The sequence below is a fragment of the Natrix helvetica genome (assembly GCF_964273705.1).
Source record: "Natrix helvetica genome assembly, chromosome: 4".
Lineage (NCBI taxonomy): Eukaryota > Metazoa > Chordata > Lepidosauria > Squamata > Natricidae > Natrix > Natrix helvetica.
Window position 1 is genome coordinate 116822760 of NC_138550.1, and position 20503 is coordinate 116843262.

General features: G+C 45.2%; 1 protein-coding gene across 9 annotated transcripts in view; it reads right to left on the reverse strand.

Moving 5' to 3' along the window:
• Window positions 1-20503, reverse strand: part of ANKRD12 (ankyrin repeat domain 12) — a 75329-nt gene that overhangs the window by 39972 nt on the left and 14854 nt on the right. For 7 of the 9 annotated variants that reach the window (XM_081952773.1, XM_081952779.1, XM_081952778.1 and 4 more), the window contains exon 2: window positions 231-367. The exons of 1 other annotated variant lie outside the window; for it this stretch is intronic. In XM_081952773.1, the coding sequence (XP_081808899.1) occupies window positions 231-317 (87 nt within the window). In that variant the 5' untranslated portion in view covers window positions 318-367. Of the gene's footprint in view, window positions 1-230; window positions 368-17378; window positions 17575-20503 lie in introns of all 9 variants that reach the window. One more of the 9 variants, XM_081952774.1, reaches the window with a different exon arrangement.

Below are 20503 nucleotides of genomic sequence, written 5' to 3' on the forward strand. Positions count from 1 at the left end.
TTCAAGCAATTTCACCAGTTATTATATATGACACACTGAAATGTTTTATAAAAATAAAAATAACACAATAAACAATATCATAACAAAGGAGTAAAGTTTTTATTAGCATTTGACTATAGCAATTCATTTTTGTACTATTAAAATCCATTTATTCAACTAATTATTTTTAACTCACAAAGATTCTATTTCCATAAATTAGCTAAAACATAATCTTAAGTTTCTTTTTATACCTTTCTTCCAGTTGGTTTCTCCACCATGGTGCTATCGCTGACAGAATTCTGAACTTGAACTGTCTTTGTTGACCCAAACTTGGGCATTTTATAGTTGTTCACTAAATTTATCTTGCATCAATATGCTCATTATGTATCTGCCAAGTAAAAAAAGAAAAAGAAATACAAATAACCACCTGTATATATGAAATTATTCAGCTACACCGATAAGCAATACACTTCAGCCTTTATAGAATTGTTTACATGTAGTAGCATAAATTAAAAACATAAATATACTAGATATATGGTTCTGTTATCTTTCTTCATCTGATAGACATAATGAAATGAAAAATAAATAGTGGAAACGAGGTAGCTGGCATTCTTGCTGGCATTCTCTCTGGCAACTTAGACCAGTGGTTCCCAAAGTGGGCGGTCCCGCCCCCTGGGGGGCATTTGGATGGCTTAGGCGGGGTAAGAGGCAAGGGGGGCGGCAGGAGGGCAGTAAGAGGCAAGGGGGGCGGCAGAGGAGTGCTGGAGGTGGCCTCTAGGGAGCCATTCGGAACCAGTTCGTTCACTCACCCCCGCCCATCCAGAAGCTGCTCGATCTGCACTATGCTAGCCTTGCCCACCACTCACTGATTGGCTGGCTCACCAATCGCTCCGCCCGCCTCTAAGAGCCCTATTTAAACACAGTTACCTTTTTTCTGCTTGACTTTCTATAGATAGGGCTCTTAGAGGCGGGAGGGACGATTGGTGAGCCAGCCAATTGGTGAGCCAGTGAGCGGTGGGCAGGGTTAGCATAGTGTGGACGGGCGGGGGGAGCGAGTGATCAAAGGGAGGCCACTTCGCCTCCCTTCCCTCCCACTTTGTCTTGATGAGGTTGCTGTAGCTGTCGGGCGCGGATGGACGGAAGTAGCCAGAGCGGTGGGGAAGCCCGGGCTGGCTACCTCTGTCCGTTCGCGCCCGGCAGCTGCAGCAACCTCATCAAGACAAAGTGGGAGGCGAAGGGGCCTCGGTGCTCTGCCTGATCCTCCTTCGCTTGCTCGCTTGCTATTTTGCCTGCACAGGGTGCCTCGGCGGAAGCCCTTTGCTGGCGGCCAGACCTCCCCTCCTCGGGGCGATGGCCTGTCCATGCTCATAGTCCCAGTAGCGCTGCGGCCACCCGTCCTGCAAAGAGAGGGAGTGAGTGAGAATGAAGGGTGGGGGAGAGCAGCAGAAGGGGTGGGGGCTCCGCATTCCCCCCCACCTGAGCCTTCCCAGAGGAGGTGGGGCTGGGGAATGTGTGGTGGGGGGCGCTGTCTGGGGTGGGATTAGATGACCTCTGGGGGTCCCAACCGGCCTCTCTGACTCTGGAGACCAGAAGCAAGAAACATACACACACACACAGCAAAAGTGTCTGATTTTGAATATAATCCTCCCTAGTGCTTGGGGAAAAAAATAAGAGGAACATTTGGATATACATTTTGAATTAACTTGGGAAGAAAATTGCTAAAATCACTTTTAGCTGTGTTCTGCATTAAGGATTCATGCAGTAGCATTTCTTGTTGAATTAGCAGAGTAATATTTACAACAGCCAGCTAAGATAGTTTTATCTGTCTTATAATGTGCGTGGGTAGAGGACTTAGGCATAAGTGCAATGTTTGCCTGTGATTAATAAATTCACAGCTTATACATTTGAATTAGATGTTTTTCAATTCATGTTTAACCTATACTTGATATACTTGTATTCAATACATAAGGTGTTAATTATGTCAATGGAAGAGATAGGAAACTGCATTAGTGATATATATGTCAATGCTTTGATTTGTACTAAAAATGTTTAGTTTAAAGAAGTTATAAGGAATCACAAATATGAGTGTGGAAAATGTAATGTAGTTGTGGATGACCCTTTGCATGAGTTGTATTGGGAAAATAATAATAATAATAATAATAATAATAATAATAATAATAATAATAATAATAATAATAATAATAATAATAATAATGATTCCCCAGGAAAGCCTCCGGAGGCTGGGGAGGGTGAAAAATGGCCCCAACTGGCCAACTTCCCCAGGCTTCAGGAAAGCTTCCAGAGGCTGGGGAGGGCAAAAAAAGGGCCAACTGGAAGTTCGTTCCTGAAGCCTGGAGAAGGAAATCCTCCTGAAACCCGGAGGATTTCCTGAAGCCTACGGAGAGAGAAAAAACGGCCCCAACGGCCCAACCAGAAGTTCAGAAATGATTCATTTCCAGATTCTGGAGGGCCTCTGGGGGCAGGGGGGACAGGGGAGGCTGTTTTTGCCCTCCCTGGGCTTCAGGAAAGCCTCTTGAGGCTGGAAAGGGTTAGGGTGCATGGGGAGGGGGGTGTCATGCATGCGCAGTTGTGCGGGGAGATTGAGTGGGCACATCATAAGAAAAAGGTTCACCATCAGTGCCCTATACCTTTCTTGCGAAGTTTGCTTCAACTTCCTCCATCTGCCAATCCAACCCCCCATCTCTGTCCTTTGGTTTCCCCGTACAGCATGACCAAAATGAAGAGGCTACTGTATTTCTCTGCTGATACCCTCTGCCACCATTGCCCAAGCTGACTTTCAAAATCTTCTTCACCTTGACTCTTTAATGGGTTTGCCATTTGCTTCTGAGCCTCAAACCTACAATGCAGGGCCTTTGTACGGGGCCTTTGGTAGGGATGCCCACTTCACCAGTCTCAGCCCAATTCAGCCTTGCCTGGAAGACTCTGCATGCACTATGTATTCCTGCCCAAGGTCCAAGAAGCAGAATCCACATATCAACATCACCCATAAACTGTATATCAGACATTGTTTTCATCAAAAAGAATAGGGGTAGAACAGATTCTTATATAGGCTGCAACCAGCTGCCACCAGTCAGGTTTATTTATTTGCTTGGAGATAAGGGGCGTTGGTCTTACTTGAGATGCCCTTTCTTATGGTGATCGATGGGAGAGTCCAGGATGGGTAGCTCTAATCTCGTAACTCTATTGACTGAGTTGAAATTCTGAGGACATGCCTCCCTGGTAATGGTCCCTAGTGGAACAATGAAGATGAGGGGAATCTTTCAGTCTGGCTCCAGTTCAAACTTATCCCTTCCCAGAAACTGGACCAGACAGTCAACCGGGTGGGACTGGACTCTCCTGTCGAACACCATGAGAAAGGGCATCTCGGGTAACACCATGCCCCTTCTCCATTAGATCGACAGGAGAGTCCAGGATGGGATATACCAAAGCTTTGGCAGTCCTACGGGCGGGGACTATTCTGGTCTTAAGTCCCAGTCTCCTCATGCACACGCTGCAGAACATGCCTGCCGAATGCCGCCTCCACAGAAGACTATGTGTCTAGTCTATATCATCTAGTGGCAGATGAACAATACCAGAGATGTCCATTTCGCCGCTCGACAAATTTCTTCTACAGAAGCCTGCATAGTCCTGGCCGCTGTTGTGGCAGCAGTCCTAGTGGAATGTGCCGTGATCCCACGAAGCACCGAGAGAGCCTGGAGCTCATAGACCCTGGCAATCCATGCCTGTAGCCAATGACCCACCATGGCAGGTGTCACCCTGTGGCCCAGAGTTGATGGCTGAAAGGATACGAATAGGGACTCAGTTATCCTAACGGAAGTGGTCCTAGAGATGTCAATGCAGAAGGACCTCCTAACATTTAACTTATGCCATCACTGTTCCAAGGCGTGTCAATACCAAGGACAGAAATCAGGCAAGATCAATTCCTGTGCTTGGTGAAACAAGGAGTTAACCTTTGGAAGAAAGGCTGGGTCCACCCGCAGAATCACCCTGTTCAGATGAAACACAAAGAGGTTCTTTCTCACTGATAATGCCACCAACTCCATCTGGCAGATGTGATTGCCACCAAGAAAGTCACCTTACACAAGAGGAGACGTAGGCTGGCCTCCCTTAAGGGTTCAAATGGTGCCCTGGTAAGGGCTGCAACACCCTGGGCAATCCCATATGGGGTAGCGGTGTACTGCTGGAAGCTTAAAATTGGATGCGCTCCTGAGGAAGGCTCGTACCCTAGGGTGGTGAGCGAGGGAACTTAAACCCCCAAATCTCAAAACTGAAGCCAGAGCCGCTACATGTCGCCATAAGGTGTTCAGGGATAGCCCCTTCTCCAGGCCTTCCTGATAAAATTCCAGCACCTCCGGCACCGAGAACAGCGTGGGAGCTATATGGCCCTTAGCACACCAGTCACTGAACATCTTCCAAGTCGTGGAAGGCCGTCTGGCCGCCCGAATCCTCCCTATGACCCTATTAGAGAACTTCTCCCATTTCAGAAGCCTACACCCAACTGCCAAACGGTCAACTGGAGCCACTGAGGCTTCAGATGGATGATGGGACCCTAGCTGAGGGTGACTCTCTCCAGGGGAATCCTCCAAGATCTGGAGATTAACAGGCTGACCAGATAGACAAACCATAGACGCCTGGGCCAGTGGGGAGCTACCAACAGGACCTCCGCCCTCTCCAACAGCACCTTCCTGATTACCCCTGGAATCAGGCCAACAGGGGAAGGCACAAAATAGACCCCCTGTACCATGGGCAGCATAAAATGTCTATTCTTTCCATTCCTGGTGCTGGGAACCTTGCAAAGAATCTGGGAAGGTGAGAGTTCGATAGAGAGGTGAAGAGATCCAGAAACGGGTGGCCAAACTGTTCTGATAGTGCTGCGAACAGACTGAGATGCAGATGCCACTCCAATTGGTCAACAGTGCTCAACCAGTTTGCCCGCAAGTTGGATACTCCTGCAATGTGCTCTGCTCTGATCAATAACAGGTGTGTCTCTGCCCACCAGCACAATGTCTCTGCTTCTTTCATGAGGGGCTTCGACCGAGACATCCCCCTGCCGATTGACGTGTGCATTTGCTGCCACATTGTCCGCTAGGAAGAGGACATGAAGACACAAAATTCCTGCTGGAATGCCCAGAGGGCTAAGCAGGCCGCCCTGAGCTCCAGCCAGTTTATGTTGTGGCATAACTCCTGTGGTGTCTACCATCCCTGGGCCACCTGTGGTCCGAAGTGGGCCCCACAACCTAAAAGGCTTGCATCGGACATTATCGTCAGTCTGTCCGGTTCCTTGTAGAAACAGCCCCATTTGATCCCTTGGGACTCCCACCAGCAGAACGAATGAAGCACCCCCACAGGTACACGTACCCTTGCCATCGAGGTACTACAACCCACCCTCTGGTAGAGAAGAAGAAACCATTGGAGGGGACTGGCATGGAACCATGCCCAAGGCACTATGCCAATACACAATATCATTTTTCCCAGTAGTTGTGACAGCAGCGCTAACAGTACTACTCTGGCTGCCCGAACCTGGCATGCCAAGGCCTTGAGGCTGTCCTGACACTCCTGGGAGAGAAAGACCTGTCTAGCTATCATGTCTATGATTGCCTGCAAATGCACAAGCCTTGACGTGGGTATCAAATGACATTTGTCCAGGTTTATTGAGAGGACCCGGATTGTCATGGTGAGATCTTTTTCTGCCTGTTGGCGGCAGGATGCCTGAATTAATAGATCATCTAAATCCACATTGAATCCAAATGGGTAAGATTCTGAGGTATGCAGCCAGAGCTGCCATGATCTTGGTGAAAGTTCTTGGGGCCGATGCTAGGCCAAACGGGACGGCTGTATACTGAAAATGATGCCCGGCATAACAAAACCTCAGAAATTGCCTGTGACTTGGCCGGATAGAACATGGAGGTATGCCTCCATCAGATCTACAGAAGTCAAGAAGTCCCCCTCCTGGATTCCTTCCAGAATGGAATGAAAGGAGTGCATCTTGAATCTTTTTTTTTTTTTGAATAAACACAAATACAACAAAAAGAATCCTCTTTCTTTACATACTATAGAAAGTGTGTCAATTGGTTACAAAAAGCTTTTGTGCATCTCTTCCACAGTCATCACCTATAATACATATCAAATCATATTTTAAATCAAATATATTTATAGATATTACTATCATCATACCTCAATTTTCATTTTATCACAATTGTTTTAATGTCCTTTTATATAAAATATTCCAAAGTTTAAAGCATAACCTCATAATGGCATTTCGTTAGCTATTTCCATTATCATCCAATAACATTAAATCCTTATAACCTATTCTAAATAAAAATCAATATTTAGTAACCAAGTTTCTAGTCCTTCTTTCCAAATCACTGTTTACAATTTATATCCAATTTCCTTTTATTAAGCACATACCTACCTACCTACCTACCTACCTACCTACCTACCTACCTACCTACATACATACATACATACATAACCAGTGACGTGTGGTGAGGTTTATGGCTGGTGAGGCAGTGACATCATCACAATCTATTTATTAAAATGCCTTTGTAATACAGGGGGTTTTAATAAAAGGATCCGAGCCATTTTGTCCCGTCCTTGCGCGTTTCGAAGGGATGGCGGGCAAGAGTGTATTGCCGAGGACCATATGCGGTGACCACCAGTGGCCAACAACAACAAAAAGAGATTTAGGGGGGAGCAAGGAGCCGAGGAGTTCCTTGTTGTGTTTTCCACAAGGGAGGACAGTCCCTCCAAGGGGGGGGGGAGGAGAGAGAGATGATGATGATGATGATGATGACAATTAAGTATCAAAAACCTTTTGAGTTTGACAATATAATACGTTATCCAAAATTATAAATAATCTTATTTTCAGATGCATTTTTTTTTGCCATCTTTTATTTTCTTTTTAAAAAATCAGACTTGCTTCCAATTTGTGCCTTGTGGCAAAGCGCAGTTTTCTTGGCAAGAGATCTAGCTTGCCATTGCTTTCGTCATAGGTCTGAGAAAGTTAGTTTCTTTCTTCTCTGCGCTGCGGAGAAGAGCCATGCTGTGCAGGAGACTCCTTAGCGCTAGACTCAGCACAAGCTGCGGTCCCATTCCCCTCCTTCCTGAGCCGCCACCGTGATCTGGGGGTATTTTGCTTGCACGTGCAAGAAAGAGATGAAAGAGAAAAGGGGAGAAAGATAGAGAGAAAAGAAAGAGAGCTGGAAGGAGAGAATGGGGGAGAGGGAAAGAGAGGGAAACAAATTAGAAAGAGAAGGGGGAGAGGGAGAGAGAAATGAAAGGGAGCTGGAAGAAGAGAATGGGAGAGAGGGAAAAGAGAGGGGAACAAATTAGAGAGAGAAGGGGGAGAGGGAGAGAGAAATGAAAGGGAGCGGAAGGGAGAGAATGAGAGAGAGAGAGAAAAGAGAGGGAAACAAATCAGTGCTAAAAGCCACCTCCGTCCTCCCTCCCTTCCTCTCCACAACCTTCCCCCCTGGAAGCTTTTTCTCAAATACCAGCAGCCATTTCATCTCCACCAAAGTAGATACATACACACACACGTGTGCGCCACACACACACACACACACTCACACCAAACAAAAAAATAAAATAAAATAAAAAATGGCAGAAATGGAGCAGGAAGCTGGCTCATCCTGTAAAAAGGGAAATCAATGAAGAGATGAAGGTACATCTCTGCACTCCCCCTTTATTGTCACTGTATTGCAAACGAGAAGGGAAGAAAAAGGGAAGAGTTGTGTCACAGGAAGAACGAGCGCCCTCTACTATGAGGCAAGAGAACTGCGTGCCTCACCTACCTCAGGATTTTTTAGGCTTTTAACCCTCGCTTAACTCTGCTGGAGCGATCATAAAACGCATAAAAAGTCAGACTAGCTGAGGCATGCAGTTCTCCTGCCTCATAGTAGAGGGCGCTTTTTTAGAGGCTTTTTAAAACAGTTAGGCAGTCATTCAGTGAGGTAGCAGCTAGCTAGCCTCACCTCAGCACCTGCCTTTTCCCTTTTACATTTTTTTCTTTTCATGATGAGAGCAGTGAGGCTGTGCCTCCCCTGCCTCCCCTGACTGCATATCACTGATACATACATACATACATACATACATACATATAATATATGTTATTATCATTATCAAACATTCATTTGACTATGTCCATTATCATAACATTTTTTTGACCTAATATTAAAAGTTTAACTAAATTCAATTCAATTTTTTATTATTAGCTTTTATGTCATAAAATTTCTAATCTTCCTTTCATAGTCAGCATTTACTACTCATATCCAATTAATTCCTATCAAACCACTACATATGTATACATTATTATCGTCAATTATTATTTAACCATATCCATTATCACTTCATTTTTTACATAATGCTCTAAATTTAACTAAGTTTAACTAATTTTTTATTATACGCTTTCATATATCAACCTGTATCTTTCCAGTAATAATGCAATCTTATGTCTTGCCATTTGTGGAATTAATCTTCTGATTATTCCCTTAATAATATTTGTGCGGATTTCTCTTTGCAGCTCATTGCTTGTTGCATCTCTTATATAATCTCGATACCCTCCATCAGTTTCTTTAATCAGCATATCTTTGGTCATCAATGGTGCTTCTGATAAGATTTCTCTCCTTAAATCCATCAATTCTTCTCTTTCTTCTTCTTCTGTACCTTGCCATCTGGGGTTGAGTTCCTGACCATCTAGCTCCCCTTTCCATATTTCACTCTCTGCATTTCCAACCACACTCCATTCAATTTGTAGATGTCAACAAATTTCTTGTCTTTGTGCTCATTTTTCTCTTCAATTTTTAGGACTCTAGCCTCCACTTTTTCCAATTGAGATTCTCCATCATATTTTGCTGTTACATGCTCTAGATTTTCCAGTTTCTCCTCAATTCTCTCTGATACTTCTAATAATTTTTGAATTTCAAACATTATCTCTTGCAATGTTAAAGTTTCTTTTTGATGTTGATGTTGTGCCATTCTTCCGACTGATAAACACTGCCATTCTGGCTTTCAAGGCTTTTTATTAAATTAAGCACAAATTCATTTATAATCGCTCACAATAAGACCTTGCTTCACTTTTCTCCAGCTGGCAATAAGGTTCAAAAGAACACCAGCATAAACACCCCGTGCTCTTCTTATCACTCTCTGTAAACAAGCTGCAAGGTCATAAAGCACAAAGTCGGAATGATCAAAGAGAGAAGTGAAAGTACGATGTTTCCAAGACTCAAACTTCCAGCCTCCAAGTGGCAATGTTGTTTCCTTTCCCTCTAATGTACTCTTTGTACTCCTTTTGTATCTATTTCCCTCTAATGTACTCTTTGTACTCCTTTTGTATCTTTTTTGTATTCCAGGTTTTAAAAAAAGTAAAATTCTTAAATGAAACAAAATAGAAAAAAGGAAAAAAAACTCTTGTAGAAATGAAAAAAAGAATTTTAATCCATAGGTTACAAAAATAAAAAAGTAGAAGAAAAACTAATCCGTTCACTTTAAAAAGCTTTCCACAAATTCCATCCATAAAATAGCATTTAAAAAGAAAGATAACACACTGTCCAATGCAATCCAATGTAGCTTAATTTCACCGCTTATTTCTTCTGTTCTTAAATTTAATTTAGCTTTAAGGATTTTTTCGGGCAGTCTCTTAAAACAGTAAAGTTTACTCACCAGCTGTACACACTTTCTCTTTCCGTTTCCTTCCGTTCCGGAGCTGTCCCAACTTCATCAGTTTGTGGCTGCGCTTTTGTCGCCGGCTAGAAAAACTTCTCTTGGATCAATCAGGGACTTTGCAGGGGCCCTGAGATCAGCAAGACGTATTCTTCCCGATCACTGTATCTGCGGGATGGTTTAGGTCCATATGGACCGTCCATCGGCAAAAGTATCGACTGCGATCTCGGGAGTTCGAGAATCCAGGTCATGTTGTCGTGACGTCGGCTCCTCCCTCCTCCATTTGAATCTTCTATAGACCATATGCGGGCTGAGTCCCCTGAGATTCAGAATTGCACTCCACCCCACCCCACCCCACCCCGAGGGCTTTGGGATGACAAACAAAATTGAATAAAAGCCTTGCACTCACTGGTACCGGCTGAATGGCCTGAATATCCAACAAATGTTGTATCACTGATTCCATGAGTTCTCTTCTTGCAGGGTCTCTGGAAATGGGACAGTGAAGGAAAAACCTCAGAGGAATGGAGAGGAATTCTAGGGAGAGCCCTGATCTTATAGTCTCCCTGACCCAGGCATCTGTCGTGAGCTCCTCTTAACGATCTGTGAAGAAACCGAGGTGACCCCCTATGGGAAGTAGGGTCCTGATGTCACTTGAATGCTGAATGCTCTACTGTTGTTGCCCCCAAAGGGCCGCTTGCCCTGTGATGCTGTCTGCCTCTGGTTCCAAAACCAGACCTCTTGGTCTGGTAGTTGGATCTGGGTAGAAAGGGCCACTGCTGTCGGGGAAAGCCGGGTCCCGCTATTCCTGCCGAAAGGAGGGCTGCCTGAAATATGGTGAGGCACAGAAATCTGCCCTCCTGCCTTGGGACGGAAACTCTGTTTATCTCTGGTCTCCACTAAAAATAGATCCAGAGACTCCAGAAATAGGTTTACTCCTTCTAAACGGGGCGGACGCCAACTTCCATTTATTCTTGGCGTCCATGCGCCAATGTCGCAGCAACATGTGACAAGCCATTATCAAAGAGGCAATGGCACTTGCCGAAAACCTGGTGGCGTTTAGTGATGCATCTGTGGTAAACTCCATAGCCACAATGTTTTGCAGAGGTCTTGGTGCACTTGCAGATCTTCTGCTGGTATTCGAGCTTCAAGCTGCCTGAGCCAGTGTACCGATGCTCAGGTGAAAAAGGATGCCGCAGTGGAGGCCTGGATCACCCAGGAGTCAGCCTGATGGGCTCTACGAAGAGCCATCTCCTCCCTTTGTTCTTCTGCCTTCAACACATCCTCTGTGTCCAGTGGCAGGACTGAGGAGGAAGTTAAGGCAGCCACAGGAGTATCTACGTTCAGCATTTGGACCAGTTCCAGGAGATCCAAATCTACATTGTAAAGCATGTTCTCCGAGCCATTGCATCTAGAAAGTATGTCTGGAGAGGTCTATTGTCTCTTTATTACGTCCTTGGAATAGGGATCGCACCCGCCTCTGTAGTCAGCTCTGTCAAAAGGAAGTCTTCCTGCTCTGCCATCTCCAGGATTGGCTCTTGTGAAATTGTGTCCTTTCCCAGGCAAGCAGTGCTCCATGCCTTGGAATGCAGAGACTTAAAGAGAGAGGGGTTAAACAGGCCCTTGAAAGCCGGCACACAGGGCAGGTCTCCTTCACAGTCTGAAAATTCCCCCTCCCTTTGAAGCTCCCCCTCTGACAGGGAAGATTGGCTTTGGGTGAAATGCCCTGGGGAATAAGGTCCTTGAAATGGCCCTTGGTAACTCGAAGTCTCACCCGCTGGCTGCCTAAACTCCGGGTGCATGGCCTGGTTCACTACTGGCATGGGCAATTTCTGGCTGTGATATCTCAGCAATTTCCTGTCTGATGGCCTGAGATATTCAAAGCCTCAAAAAGGGAGGCATGGCCTGCTCCTGAAGCCCCCTGCCCGGTGGAGCCCCGCTGCTGTAGGAGTAAAGTTGGTTCTGGAGTGTGCCTGTGCCCCCTAAAGGACTTTCAGAAGCTGTCACAAGGATCTGTGACCTAGAATGAGCAGCAAGATCCAATTGTCTAGTAGGCCCTGAGAAGCCCTCCTGTTCTGACTGCTAAGGCCCCTGCAGGTATACTCTGGTACTTTTCTTGTTGCTCCGTCTGCAAGGCCCTCTCAGTGAACCTCTGCGAGATTGGATTGTCGGCCATTCTGGGATCTGAGTGTCTCTGTCAATCCGATCCCTTTTTGGCCCTGTTAAACTCTTTATCAAGACCTTTTGCCTCTGCTTGGCTGCCTTTTCCTCTGCCCGGGAGGATTTCTTATGTGCATGTGCCTTAGCTTTGATCTTGGCGGCTGCTGCTAGACTAGCCAACCTGGGCTTGACTGGACCTCTACCGTTCCTATCTGTGTCTTGAGGAGATTCTGTCTCTCCCTGCTTTCGCCCAGAAGCTGCACCACCATCCTCCATTTTGTGTCACAGGTGCAGGCCTGAAATTGGGGCAGACATGCTTGAAAGCTCAGCTGCCAGCACTAAGAGACTCCTAGGAAAAATTCCAAAATTCAGGCAGGAGCTCTGGCCCCACCGCAGCCACAGATTATAATTGGGGCCCCGAACCTGGAATTGTGAGGTAACTCAGGATCCAGAAGCAACTGGCATAATCCCAGGCTTGAAAACGTACGCTGGCCTCGCCACTAATATCCCGGCAGTCCTAAGTGACTCACAACTGCTGCAGAGATTCGGAGAGATAAGAAACCTGGCAGAACGATCAACCAGTAACTCCCTCTCTTAATACAGCTGTGTAGGAGCCTTGAGCCACTATAAACTCGCACCGATACTAGCCTTTGAGAAAAATCTGTGAGGAGAATACAGCCTGGCGCACAGTTCCCTCAGGAAAAGGCCGCCTGTTCAGCATGGGCTATGTGTCCTCTATGAATAATGGAAGCATCTACGGAAAAAGCCGCTGGAGTGGCGCTGGGGTTGGAACTTCAAGGGCTGTTCGCTCTCGCAGGTCCCGTAAAGCTCGAAGAATCCATGCACCGTGGCTATTTAAAAGCCTCCGAACCCCTCAATGCCTTCTGTTTTATGAAGAACCAGGGAATTTAAACAAAAAAAATCCTCAGAAGCTCTGTGAGCTGAAAAGAGCGTCTAACAGAGCTGAGACTGAGTTGAGAAACTGGGGACCGATACCAGGGAGGCGTGTCCTCAGAATTTCAACTCAGTCAATAGAGCTACGAGATTAGAACTACCCATTCTGGACTCTCCTGTCGATCCAAGGGAGAAGTCTAATAGACTTTCTCTGTTCTGCTTCCCTCCCTACCCATTGCATGCTTGGGCTGGGATGTTTTTAGTCCTACTCCTCTGACTCTTCCAGTTGCTCAGGTGTTTGATCAGCCACATGTGATTCCGCCTGAGGCTTATATACCAAGATTCAGCTGGAGCTTCTTTTTTAGGCTCAGATTTGAGCCTAGGCCTTGACAGCTGCACCACTAACTTTCACGTTAAGCGTTTGAAGCAGGAGCAACCAAGTCTCACAAATCCATGGTCGAACTGGTGTTTGAGCTGCACCAGCATTGGCAGCAGCAGTTGACTGGTCCATTTCTCTACTCAATGGTTAAAAATTCCTTCACACCACTACACTCACTAAATGGTAAGAGGCGGCCCATCTGTTCTTGGAGGTGAATGCTGTTTTGCCAAAGGTATTACTTGGCCAAGGGATTCCCATGTGGCAAATTGATTGTAGGGGGAAGTGATAGAGAGACTGCATATATAGTTGACAGAGCCCCCATACTGTAGAGCTTGAGGCCAGTCAACATCAGTGAGGCCAGTAAATCAAGGATGATCTGCAGCAGGGGTCTCCAACTGTGGCAACTTTAAGACTTGTGGACTTTAGTTGCCAGAATTCTCCAGGCAGTAAAGTGGTTGGAGACCCCTGATCTATGGAATCTTAATAAACTCTAAATTAAATGGAAAACAACTTATGCCAATCATTAGAATTCTAAAAATAAATACTATTGATAAAATGTTTTAAAATTTAAAATGTCCTTTTTTGATTCTATTCCTCAACGGAGGACTGAACTTTTATTTTTAAAAAGAATCTATGAGTTTTATTTATATATTGACAGTATTTTGGCTTTTCTGAATGACACTTCAAAAGTAAGAGATAATTCCACATTTCTAGACAAACATTATGGCTACTTTGGAAGAAAAAAGAAAACAGCGATTTTATGTATCGAACAAACAGAATAAAGTAGTTCTCTACATTGGAAATCAAAAGAAGCTAACATTTTGCTGCCACCTACAGGAGAAAAGGAAGCTAATAACTGATTTTTGATTAAAGTTTGATTACCAAATTGTAGAGAAAAAACAATATTCAAATTTATATTGAAGACTGAATTTTTTCCATACTGAGCATCTTATAAAATATTTTTTGCTACATTGAAAATAGTGCTCAAGTGAGGCTTTATTAATGCAAGTCAAAGAATAAAGCCTATTTGGTGGACTTTGCTTATTGCTTTGGGTAACTCGTGAATTACCATATTTTGAGTTATTATTTAAAATGGACATTGTTATGATTCATGTATGACTTTTATGAAATTTGACTTAAAAGTAGCAGCAAGGATTTGTACAGATTAAGTGCCCTGATGATATAAGCTCTTGTAAGCAATAGATGGTAATACAGAAATAAAGTTCTCAGGTTAAAATTATATTTTTCTAAAATACATATAACCCAGCAATATTGTCTGTTGTTTATTAAATATACAATAAGAATATTTACTTATTTTATAGAAGTTAAATTGTGAGTACAGCTAGTCCTCGACTTACAACAGTTCATTTAGTGGCCATTTGAAGTTATAACAGCACTGAAAAAAGTAACATGAAATTTTTCATATTTATGACATCCCCATGCTCATGTGATCAAAACTAAGACGCTTGGCAACTGACTCACATTTATGACAGTTGCAGTGTCCTGGAATCATGTGATCCCATTTGTGATCTTTCAACAACCAAAATCAATGGGGAAACCAGGTTCACTTAACTATTACTAATTTATTACTAATTTAAGAATTACAGTGATTCACTTAACAAATGTGGCAAGAAAAGTTGTAAAATGGGCAAAACTCAGTGAACACATTTTTCACCTAGCAACATAAATTTTGGGCTCAATTGTGGTCGAAAGCCAAGGAGTGCCTGTATTTAAATTATCTATTGATTACAATAAAATAAGATCACTTTGAAGGGCACATTTAGGATACTATTACCTGCATTGTGGTTTACTATCTGCTAACATAATTCTCTGTTTGGATATTTGCAAAATTAGCACATCTTACAAAGATGCACATTTTTAAAGGATATCCTCATCTAGAGGAATCATGCATTCATGGAATTTATTCAAGTTTAGAAACTGAATGAGTGCATAACAATGATATATTCAATACAGAAACCAACTGTATTTTGTACACGTTAACATCTTGATATTAATACATTGCCACACTGCCAATGGGCCCAAATATATCTGTAAATCAAGTGATACAACCAGTTAACTTTCATTATTGTATTTTCATCAACATCTGTAGCAAGGATAACACAGACACAGTAACAGAAACCATGGAAGCTTCTTGATTCATCCGATTAATTAGGATTCTACAGATGGAACACTTTTATTTGGAAAAATAATCCAGTCTCATACACTATAGTTTGCTTATTAGTCAATGCTTATTAAGTAAGCAGCAATCATCATCTGACTTTCTGCATTCAGTTTCCATCCAGCATCACTAGAATGGAGGTTGTGACTATATTACTAGATATTAATCCCATTTAACTTTTGTATGTCTCAAATGTTCCTTCGTTACCCTATTAATTTTATTGTAATCATGGTATATAGGCACTGCCCGAGATAGGAATGTGAAAGCATGCAAATGCAAGTAGAGATATAGGTACCACTTCGATGGGAAGGTAACAACATTCCCTGAGCCTTAGAGTATAGTTATACTGGCAACATGAGCACACAAAGGTCTTCAGACAACATTGCCTCCCTCAGATAAGAAATGGAGATGAGCACTGCCCTAAAGACCTCATCAAAGGTCTAATCCACAAAGCAGGCAAAGCTTCATGAAGCAGCTCTTTTTCTTTGCAGCTGTAATATTCATGTCAATATTCTATTATTCAAAGTACTGCTGTTCACTTCAGCCATGCTCTTTCATTCAAATCAACATAATTTGACTTGCCCCCTTTGTTAAAAGATGACAAAATTCCATGATTACCTGCCATATGGGGTTCTTTTTTATTATTTCCTTGTCTTGCAGCAAGTTCACATTAATTTGTTTTTTTGATTAGGGAAAATGCAAATTCAAAAACAGAGCAATTTAAGATTAATTTTCTTTTCCTTAAAATAAAGCAAATGGCTGTAATCCATACAGTTGCAAATCAAAATTCATTCTGTCCTATCTTTCCACAATGAAGATTAATTACAAATGGCATTGCCATGGGAACCACACCCAACAAAAGAAAAATGAGATCGACCATTAGAAATAAATTTCTAAGGAAGGAGGAGCCGAAGTCGTGACGACACGACGTGCGAGCTCAATGCTCTGAGATCGCAGTCGATATTTTTGCCACTGGGTGTCCAAACGGACCTAAACCGTCCCGCAGAGACGGTGAACAGGAAAAATACATCTTGTCGATCTCAGGGACATTGCAAAGTCCCTGATTGATCCAAGATAAGTTCTTCAATCCGGTGACAAAAAATCCTGGCTGATGAAGTTGGGGCAGCTCCAAAACAGAAGGATATGGAAAGAGAAAGTGTTTCCAGCTGGTGAGGAATTTTTACTGTTTTAAAAGTGACTGCCTATAAAAAAACTTAACATTAATTTAAATGGGAGAACAGAAGAAATAAGTGGCGGAATTAAATTTGGACTGGTTTTGGACAGTGGGTTATCTTACTATTTAAATGCTATCTTCATGGATGGAATTTATGCAAGCCTTTTAAAACGAATGGATTAAGTTTCCTTCTTCTATTTTTTTTCTTTTACTATTCTCTGTAATCCATGGACTAAAATTCTCCTCTTTCATTACTGTGGGTGTTTTTTTAAGAATTGGACTTTTTTTTTACTTGAAATACAAAAAAGATACAAAAAGAAACAAAGCAATTGTAACATTGTAACACTGCTACTCGGAGGCTGGAAGTTTGTGTATGGGAAACGAAACACTTTTTTCACTGATTATCCTGGCATGGCACTTCAAGGTCTCACTGCTTGTTTATAGAGAGTGATAAGAAGAAAAGCACACAGATGTTCCTTTGAAGTATATTTTTTACCAGAGAAAGGTGAAATAATGTTGTGATGCTTAATCCTGTTAAAACCTCCTAAGCTAGTGCAGCAGTTTTTGTTAGCTGGAGATAATGGCACAATTTCAACAGCAGAAAGAAGTTTTACATCTGCAAAAGATACTCTCAGAAATACAGAAATTATCAGATACACGTGAGAGGATAGAGAAGAAGTTGGAAGTTTTAGTGCACCTAACAGCAAAATATGATGAAGAAGTTGAAGATTCTAATCAAATGGAAAAAGTGGCGGTTAAAATCCTAAAAATTGAAGAGGAAAATGAATATAAAGAAATTAAAATTGCTGATATTTATGGTGATTGGTTTGTCTCTGAAAAGGGAAAGAGTGGAATACTGAAAGAGGAATTAAATGGAGGGGAAATCTACCCCAGATGGCAAGATACAGAAGAAGAGAAAACGACCGTTGGCTTACCTGAATGGTCCTTCTCTAGGCGCTGCAGGAGTGTCCAAGCATGGGTTAACTTCAGCTTGCTGCCCAAGGACTGAGTTCAAATCTTTGTGTAGCCACGCCTCCTGCTCACTCCAGGAGCTCAGTTTTAAAAACGAAGGAATTCCGATGAAAGGTCGCTGTGTGTAACGTCCGTGTCCCTTGGTGCAAAGACCAGCACCTATGTAGAGAAATGACCCCAGGGTGGGGTTGGACACTCCTGCAGCGCCTAGAGAAGGACCATTCAGGTAAGCCAACGGTCATTCTCCTAGGCGCTGCTTGGAGTGTCCAAGCATGGGACATACCCAAGCTATGTGGTCCCAGGGTGGGAAGAAGAAACTGTCTCGTTTCCAGGGGCCGCAATGATCCTCTGCAAGACCCTTCTTCCGAATGAGGCCTCAGCCGAGGCAAAAAGGTCCAATCTGTAATGCCGGATGAACGGAGACGGCGAAGACCATGTAGCCACCCGGCAAATTTCTTCAATAGAGGCTTGAGTGGCCCAGGCGGCCGTTGTTGCGGCACTCCTCGTGGAGTGTGCCGTAATACGAGGAGTAAGAGGTCTGGCCTGGAGCTCATAGGCCAACTTGATGCATGCCCGCAGCCAGCGGCCAATGGTGGCTGATGTCACCTTTCTGCCCATCGACGCAGGTTGGAAAGACACGAAGAAGGACTCGGACTGACGGAATGAGGCTGTCCTCTTCTTGTACACACGCACGCCCCGGCGCACATCGAGTTTGTGCCAAGTTTGTTCTCTAGGGTGCGTAGGGTGCGGGCAGAAATTGGGCAGGATTACCTCCTGTGTTCTGTGGAATAAACTGTTGATCTTTGGCAAAAAAGCCGGGTCCAACCTCAGAACAACCCTGTCCGAATGGATGATGCACAAGTCTTCTCTCATGGAGAGTGCGGCCAACTCCGAAATTCTGCATGCTGATGTAACAGCCACGAGGAAGGCCGTCTTGAGGGACAGGTGTCGTAGGCTAATCGAGCGAATAGGCTCGAATGGCGGAGATGTCAAGGCCTGTAGAACAATAGACAAGTCCCAAGTCGGATACCGGTGCACTGTTGGGGGGCGCAGGTTGGTAGCCCCCTTCAGGAAACTTCGGACCCTTGGGTGCCTGCTGAGCGGCAGGGAATCACTCCTGGAGAGGATGGTGGCCAAGGCTGCTGTCTGCCTCCGAAGCGTGTTGGGGGCAAGTCCTTTCTCCAGGCCCTCCTGTAAGAATTCCAGGATTTGCGGAATAGTGGCAGCCGTGGCCCTGACTTGATGGGATCGACACCAGGAGGAAAAAGAAGACCACGTTGCCTCATAAATGCGCACGGTCGAGGGCTGTCTGGATGCCAAGATGGTGCGTATCACTCTGTCTGAAAAGTTGTCCTGCCTCAGGAGCTTCCCCTCAAGTGCCACACGGCCAACTGTAGCCATCGAGGGTCCGGGTGAGAGAGACTCCCTTGGCATAGGACTACTTGCTCTTGAGGAATGTGCCAATGCTCGACTATCGATAGACTGATCAGGTCGGCGAACCAGGACCACTGCGGCCAGTGCGGGGCCACTAGCAACACCTCGGCCCCCTCCTGTAGTATCTTCCTGATCACCTGAGGGATGAGCGGAAGTGGCGGGAACGCATAGAGAAGCCCCGGAGGCCAACGACACCGAAGGGCGTCCGTCCCCTCCGCCTCGGGACAGTGGAACCGAGAAATGAACCTTGGAAGTTGGGCATTTTCGGGAGTGGCAAACAGGTCGACCACCGGAAGGCCGAACCTTTGCGTAAGTTGCTGAAACAGGGCCGGTTGTAGCTGCCACTCCGAGTTGCTGATGGTCGTCCTGCTCAGCCAGTCCGCTGTTACATTGTCCTGTCCGGAGATGTGGTCCGCTCTCAGGGACTCCAGGTGGCATTCCGCCCATCGCCCCAACGCCTCCGCCTCTGTCATCAGGGCCGTGGATCGAGTGCCCCCTTGGTGGTTTACGTAGGCCTTGGTTGCGATGTTGTCCATCAGGATGAGGACATGGCGGCCTTCGATGAATTGACGGAAGTGGCGCAGGGCGAGTCTGGCGGCTCTGAGCTCCAGCCAATTGATGTTGTGGGCGAGCTCCGCCTGCGACCACCTGCCCTGCGCTACATGAGTCCGTAGGTGGGCGCCCCAGCCGAACAGGCTGGCGTCTGTTGTCACGACCAGGCGCTCCGGTTCTTTGAAGAGGGACCCATTTGTCATCGCCGATGACTGCCACCACCGAAGCGACCGAAGAACCTTCGGAGGAATTGCGACCACCCTCTTGGAATTGCTGGCCTTTCGTCGTTGGATGGGAAGAAGGAACCATTGCATTTCCCGTGCATGCAGACGTGCCCATGGAACTACCGCTATGCACGAGATCAGTTTCCCCAGTAGCTGGGAAAGGGTGACCAGTGGGGCTGATCTGACCTGGCGCACGAGGGATGCGATGCTGTCTCTCCTCTCCTGAGTGAGGAACACCCTGCAGGTTTTGGAGTCGATCACAGTCCCCAGGTGCTGGATCCTCGAGGTGGGCTGCAGGTGACTCTTCTCGATGTTGATGGAAAACCCGTGCTGTTGCAGCGCGTGAATGGTGGTACGTCGCCATGGTACCTCTTTGCCCTTAAAAGAGCTTTAGAAGAAGCTGCTCCCAGTAGTAAAGGCCCTGCAGGTAGGCCTTTTCACTCCAGGCCAAGCTCTGATGGGACTGGGGCCTTGCCGGAACTCAATGCAGCTAGCAGACTTTTTGGTGGCAAAAGGCAAGGTTCCAGGCAATGCAGATCAGCGTATTAGATAGGCGAGGAACGGCCCGAGAGAGCCAAACTCCTTGCTGCCGCCCACACGATCTTCCTGGAGAGGGGGGGGGGAGATCCTGCCTGGTGACCCAGGGGAAAACCCAATTTAAGGCCCTCCTGGCGGCGATCTGCTCAGGGAATCAGGCTGTGGCAAAGTAACAGCTTGAGAATAAAGCGTGCCACTTTTTTCCTTTTCAAAATGGCCACCGCAAGCTACGGAGCACACCGGGGAACTGCCTGCAGATCGGAGAGCTCAGTAGGGCTTCCGATCTACGTTTTAAAGGCCAGGCAGCGAATTCGAGGGGTTCCTGGCTACCTACCTGCCCT